This window comes from Octopus bimaculoides, chromosome 9 (assembly GCF_001194135.2).
Source record: "Octopus bimaculoides isolate UCB-OBI-ISO-001 chromosome 9, ASM119413v2, whole genome shotgun sequence".
Classification (NCBI taxonomy): domain Eukaryota; kingdom Metazoa; phylum Mollusca; class Cephalopoda; order Octopoda; family Octopodidae; genus Octopus; species Octopus bimaculoides.
In genome coordinates this window covers 8,039,872-8,047,078 of record NC_068989.1, presented here as the reverse complement: position 1 = coordinate 8,047,078, position 7,207 = coordinate 8,039,872, and the positions used below count along the sequence as shown (strand labels likewise).

The following is a 7,207-nucleotide window of genomic DNA, read 5'->3' as shown; positions in this document are numbered from 1 at the left end:
TATATACATACATATATACATATATATATTATTGAATTGACTATATATATATATAAATTTCAATTGTGAGTGTGTGTGTGTGTGCATGTATGTATGTATGTATGTATATTCGTTTATTGCATATGTTTCTAGGGATTCTTGAAACTGAAACAGGTATTACCCTATTTTACCTGTAAAATAGAGCCGACGTGTATAGTTCAGTTTTATATCATTTCACTGTCTTTCGTCACACAACTGTTACTTTTTCAGTGACTTCTCCGTATCTCGAGAGAAATGGAGAAATTAATTAGAAGTAATAATAAAACTGAACTGCAAACGGTGCGTGTATTTTAACTGGCAAAATGACCATCACAAAATAAAACAATATACGTGTACAAGTTTTCTAAATATGCTTTTATGCATACACGTACATACATTCACACACACACACACACACACACACACACACACACACACACACACACACACACACACACACACGCACACACACACATTTATATATATATATCTGTAAGGTCGCTGAGCAACCACGTAGTTTCGGGTTCAATCCCACTGTACGGCATCCTAGGGAAATGTTTTCTACTTTAGCCCCTGGCTGAACATGATTTTTATCATACGTACTCTTAATCTAGAATTAAGTAACCAGGATAACACTACAGCTAAGCAGCTTTAACGACATTTATATTTCGTAATCCAAACAAACGGCCGTCACTGTTAGTAACCCTGCTGAACTCTTCTTCAACCAACCTCCAGTCCCAAAAAATATCCTATGTAATCACAGAACTACTAATGGCTTGATTTTAATACAGCTCTTGGCGCGAAACACTCAGGATAATTACAAAATGTTAAAGACAATCATGTTTAGCACTAATTTCTAAATGGAGTTAGCATTGAAAGTAGTTATGGTTAATATTAAATCGAGACCGTTAAACCATTTCTAATTTCCAAGGATGTGTTTTTGCCATCCAAGAGGAAGAAATAGCTACAAAATATCTGTTGAACAAAGGATAGAGTGACGCTTTTAAAACCGTTAGATGCGACCTAAAATACTGGTAAAGTTAGCAACTGTCCAAAAATGTCATGATGATATTACTGTCTTGCTCAGCATGATGTTGTTGCTAAAACAATGTACAATGCCAACCGTAGATGCGGCTGCTCTGGAATAACTATTAGAAAATATTTGTGACGTTCTTTAAATATATTCATACATTCCAACATAACAATCTCAGTGAAATATTATCATCAAACTATTACTAAATGCAAATAATACATCTGTTGTAGTTTGGGGGTAAAGAAAAGAAAACGGTGAACTATCGTAGTCGTCAACTGCCCAGTAGTATAGATATTTCATTGAAGATTAGTCCGAAAAAGAACATTTGTCTGAAGGTCATTTGCTTCGAAAATTTATAGTCTCTTTACTGAAATTACACATTTATATTTACATTTGTTCTCATAGTCTTTTTAGCAATTGTTTATGTTAATCATTATTTAAATAATTTTGAAAAGTTATGGCTTCTCATCAAAGAAGCAAGAGAGTATTCTGCTTAATACCACAGATTTGCTTGTCAGTTGTTTGACCTTAACCAGTTGAGCATGTCACTTGGTGGCTGACGATATGAGCATCTCTGATCACGAGCAGAAGTAGCTGGAGATCATCATAGCCTTTAGCCCGGCGTGCTAATGGTTCTGGAGTCAAAATATCAATGATGAGTAAACGTTGTCCGATAGTTCATTAAAGTTAAGTCTGATTAGGCAATTAACATCTGAAATCGACAAGTACATATTTCATTTTACACTGTTTACACTACACAACGATTTCAAATAACCCGTTGTTTACGTAAATCTACCCGGTGTTTGTTGAGAGAAAACATTTGGAAGATTGAAATACAAGTCAGTAGAGGGCACTGTAAGCAGCAGCTGGCGCAACACGCGATGGCAATTGTTATTAGAATCAATTTCAATGCCAGTATAGTAAACACACGTGCCTGCATGGTTAAACTTATAAAACTTTACACGGAGTACGACGCAACAGCACTTAAATAAAACAGGGACCGAACTTAATTATGCATTTTACCATACAGTGTACACGAACTGAACAGATGTGCTATCCATTACATTGTGTTGTTGTGAAAGTGGAAACCCACGGACAACATGGTGTTCAGTTAAATTAGTTGTATGCAGTAACTGAATCCGCCGTATAGTGCAACAAGCAATTGTAGACTTGAAAGAATAAACTCACGGTCTACAGAATTTGTAGTAGTAGCAGTAGTAGTAGTAGTAGTAGTAGTAGTAGTAGTAGTAGTAGTAGTAGTAGTAGTAGTAGTAGTAGTAATGGGTGGGGAGGGTCGTTGTTGTTGCTGTTGTATTCATTACACAATGCTGCAGCAAACTGTTGCGTCTGCGAACGGGTTTATACATTGATACAATATTCATTACAAAATGCTACCAGTGCAAGCGATGCACTCATTGGAAACAATATAGACATAAGATACTAAACAGAGGTCATGTGTGACATTGGCGGTGACTTTTATTTTATTTTATTTTTTTTTTCGTCCTGGTCATCGTATTGTTAGAGCGGTATAATTTGTTTGTTAATTTTGGAACCACAGATGCTTGTCTTCGTGGAATGTACCGAGGAAACTTTTACAACCCTCTACAATCGACTTCTATGGAGTAGTTGAAAAATCAGACTTTCAAGCTAGTGAAGAACTTATCAGTTTTACTGTACTACTGCTGCTTGCATAGAATCACTCGATGCTATCAATTTATAGATTAGACCTTTGAGTAAAATGGGAGGGGGTTATCATTTATTATGCAAAAATGTTATGATGGAAATTGATTAATAAATCCTAGAAAACATGAATCGTGGTTGAACTTACAGTACTTTTGGAGAATAAACTCGACATATCTAGCTAAAAAAAAATCAGGACTTGATCGATGAGACCCTTGTGAAGAGATGGCACACATCTCATTCCTTATTGAAGTTAGCTTTCCACTATTTCGTGCAGAAAATTGGTCAGATGCCTGGACAACTGTAGAGCCCCACCAAAGCGATAGGAATGGCAGCTGAAATCAGCTCAAAGTGGTTGTGACAACAGGGGAAAATTATTGAAATTATTAAAGACATAAGTATATATAACTCGTGGGAGAAAGAGAGAAAGAGAGAAAGATATCAGACGCGTGACCTAACCTGAATGTTTGCAACAGAGCAGACTCCGCTAAAGCTGCCCAGCTACCAAACTTCGGGGCATTAAACAAGAAATAGATAAAGCCTGCCCTCTAACACATGGTTTCTTTTTCCCAGATTTCATTCATATGGCTTTGATCGATTAAGGGCAATGGCTTCATGCAGTGACTTCAGAGTTTTGTATCAAACTAGCTATAAATCAACCTGATACCGCATAGTTACGAATTAATTATAGTTTACTCTAACGAGCTATAAGCCTGTAATTATAAACCACATGATTACGAAGCAATTTTCTCAACCACACAGCCTTGCCTGATCCTATGGAAGCCGAATGATACACAAAATTAATTGTCAAACTTTGTGTTCACCTTGATTGGTTATAAAGCTTAATTTGTTTTAAAGCAATGCTAAAAGCATATTAAGAAAAATTATTGAAAGACAACATGAATCTTTGGATACCATTCGATAGAATCCAAAGGTAGAGGATATTGGAGTGAAGTCGTTGAGTATTGGTCATTATATAAAATTCATTAGCCAAATATCATTTGATATGAGTTATTGGAGGGAGCGCTCATTCTATTCTAATAGGTTTATTCCATTTTTGTAGAATCTGAGGATGAAAGCCATTGGGTAGAATTTATTCAATAATTTCAACAAACCATTTGGGTAGGCCTCACTAATTAGAATCCATTTGAGAGAGTTTATTGGATAGAAACTATTATGGAGATCCTAATGAGCAGAAGCCATTGGGATTGAGTTTATTAAATATCATTAGAAAGGAATATTTAGATATCAGAAGACAAAAGTCGATTTCTGGTTAAGAGTCTAAAGCAATGGTTCCCAACCGGGGCCCATTTGACCCTTAGGAATCCACGATTTTGCTGATAAAATTTATGTGCCATAAATTGGTTATATAGTTCTACAATTCTTTTATGTTTCCGCCTAAAGGCTATGGCCACACCGGGACACCGCCAATACACAAAATATTTTAACAACTCCTTATATAATTCCTTATATTTAATTCCGTAAGTGGAAAATGATTGAGAACCAATGACCTAAGGCCTAGATGTGCCCCAAAGTAACACCTTCGTAGAACAAATTATGCTGCCTGTCGAAAAGTGTTATCAGGTGTGCCTTTTGTAACAGTACATTACTATACTATTACTGTCGCTCAATCTAATAGAATCGTTACCCCACCGGACAAAATGCTTAGCGGCACTTCTTCCGGCTCTTTGCGTTCCGAGTTTGAGTGCCGGCAAGGTCGATTTTTCCCTTCGAGGTTGATAAAATAAGTACCAGTTGGACACAGTACTCAACGTAATCCCTAAAATTGCTGACCTTGTGCTAAAATTTCAAATTATTATTATCGCCCAATCTTGGAGAGCCGAGAAAGCTTACACAGTGTATTCTTTCCTCCTCAAACCAATCAAAAATGAATATTTCCTTTGTTGTAATCTAAATTATTTCAACCAACTCCTTTTTGTATATCATGGTGGAGCATGGAGACTGTATATCATGGCATCACCTTCTTTTCCCTATTAAATGCGTTACCCCGATCCTCTATACAAAAGAAACATCTACCATTTCCTTAAAGTTAAGAGCCCAGACTTGATTTCGATTCCCAGATGACGCACCTTTACTCGTAGGCTGAAGCCGTTGTTGTTGTTCTTGTTGCTTTTGTTAATATGGCGCGTAGTAAATGCAGTTACTAATTTAATCTTGGTTTTCTGATATTTTGCAATTTTTCAGATGAGCGCCGTAAAATGTATGTGCTATTGATCACCGTACTTACGTTCGGTCTGGTAAGCTCCACCTTGGTGGAAAACGAACAGCTGCAACACCAACCCAACAAGACGTCTATGAAGGAAGAACACTTGAACATACCAAACAATAACCTGAAGGTCAACAGACATATTCGAAAAGAACGGTCGACGAAACATGCTAAGATATCTAAATCGTTATGGGGAAGTATTTTATATCGAAATAAATTTATCTTCGACAGAGAATTCAACTACCCGGACGTTCTTTCGGGAAAGCTGAAACCGAACGGGCACAACTGGTTTACCATCCTTCCAACTCCTGTGCTGACGCATACAGTGTCTCTCCGCACGATAGTTGGTTTGTATATAACTACTTTGGGACACAAAAGAATCAATGAGGTTATGTCTGAAGCTGTAAGGTTCCGTAAGGACAGTGAAACGTTTACTAAATCCCATTGGGCTGAATCTCACCTCCTGTATTATATTACGTTCTTGAAAGAAGGGATTTGTACGTTTGGTATAGTCAGCTTAAACAACGATATTTATGAAAATGACTCGTCTTATACTCATTTTCTTCTGGTTACCAATGATTACCTCTTGACTTCTGCATATCTCTACAAGCACGCTGTGTCCAAGTACAAACAGATCTATAGCAAAATATCCTTCCCCAGTGTGCTGAACATCATGAAACGGTGTCTTAGCAACCTGCCCTCTGCCAGACAATGCAAGAATAACAAAAGTGACATTCTCACCAAATATAAATGTTTACCATATTGCAAACGGGACAATTCATGTCATAAAAAAACTGAATCCTTTCCAAAACTAATGACCCATGTTTTGTATTTCTTTATTTCAGAATTCTCTGCCTATCAGATGGAATAGATGTTTTCAACAGCCAACGATTTCGTCTCTTCAAACAGTAGACAGAGATAAAAGGCTGGGTTGGGTGGGTGTGATATTACGAATCGAAATTATCTAAATTTATAAACTTCAGTTCTTACCAATTCTAGACATACCATCTCATTCTTTTTTTGCCAAGATCAAAGAATAATATAAATTTATATTCCTATATTTGTTCATTATTTTCAAAAGTAACCAGAAAAAAAAATTTGAAGACTAATAACGGTTTCTAATTTAGACACAAAGCCAGAAATTTTAAAGTGAAGAAAGTTAATCGATTACATTGATCAGTACTAGACTGGTACTTTATTTTATGAGCTCCCAGGGAGTAAAAGGAAACGCTGACCACGGTAGGATTTGAACACAGAACATAATGAGCCAATTAAATATCTCAAGGAAATTTTTCTGATGATGCTCTGACGATTCTGTCAGCTTTCAGCCTTCATGAAAGTTAATAACTACAACAGCGAAATTTCAAATGTCGATGTGTTGACCTGAACGTATATAGAATAGTTAGTTCGAACAGAGGTGAGATGATCTAGTTGTGATTTTATCTAAAGTAACTTGAATTAAGCATAAATCGAATTTTGTTGAGTATAAACTCCCAAGTACCACGGTAAGATATTTAAAACCCGTTTGTATCCTCATACATCTGCAAGTTTGTTACGATTTCTCAATTAAAATTTCACCCAGATCATTCGACTATTGATTTCTAATCACCAAAGGGAATGATAAATTTAACAGCAGTATTATGCTGAGGTACGTCTGTTCAAGTTCTTAAATAATTCATAAAATCTATTCTAACTCTGGTAACAAAACAGTACAGACGTAAGGTTTATTACGTAAGAAAAAAAAACAGTGAACAACTTTAGTTTTAACATGGTGTGGATTCAATAATTTTCTAATGGAACTCTTTGGAGGACTACTTTATTCGTAGTTTCCACCTTTCTCTTCTTGGACTATACTGATTAAGGCCTATTTATACTCCGCTTACAAGTTATATGATCTTAATATGAGTATTTAGTGTAATGCAAATAAAATGATAACAATAACGACCTCGAAAACTGTGACAACAACGAAAACGATGACTAAACGACGATGGGGAAGACGATGATTACCACGATGACGTTGATAACCAGGATAACGATCTTCCATCTTTTGTTTTCTTTTATCTTTTACTTGTTTCAGTCATTAGACTGCGGTCATGCTGGGGCACCGCCTTAAAGGGTTTTACTCGAATGAATCGCCCCAATGACTTAATATTTTTTTTAAACCTGGTACTTATTCTATCGTCTCTTTCTTGCCGGACCGCTAAGTTACGGGACTAACACAACACACACGCACACACACACATGCACTT

General features: G+C 36.3%; 1 protein-coding gene across 1 annotated transcript in view; it reads left to right on the top strand.

The window, feature by feature from the left end:
• Positions 1-7,198, top strand: part of LOC106868141 (uncharacterized) — a 30,705-nt gene extending 23,507 nt beyond the window's left edge. Inside the window, exon 2 of the mRNA XM_014913271.2 lies at positions 4,937-7,198. Coding sequence (XP_014768757.1) covers positions 4,951-5,829 — 879 coding nt within the window. The 5' untranslated portion in view covers positions 4,937-4,950 and the 3' untranslated portion in view covers positions 5,830-7,198. The remainder of the gene's footprint in view (positions 1-4,936) is intronic.
• Positions 7,199-7,207: the final 9 nt, after the last annotated feature.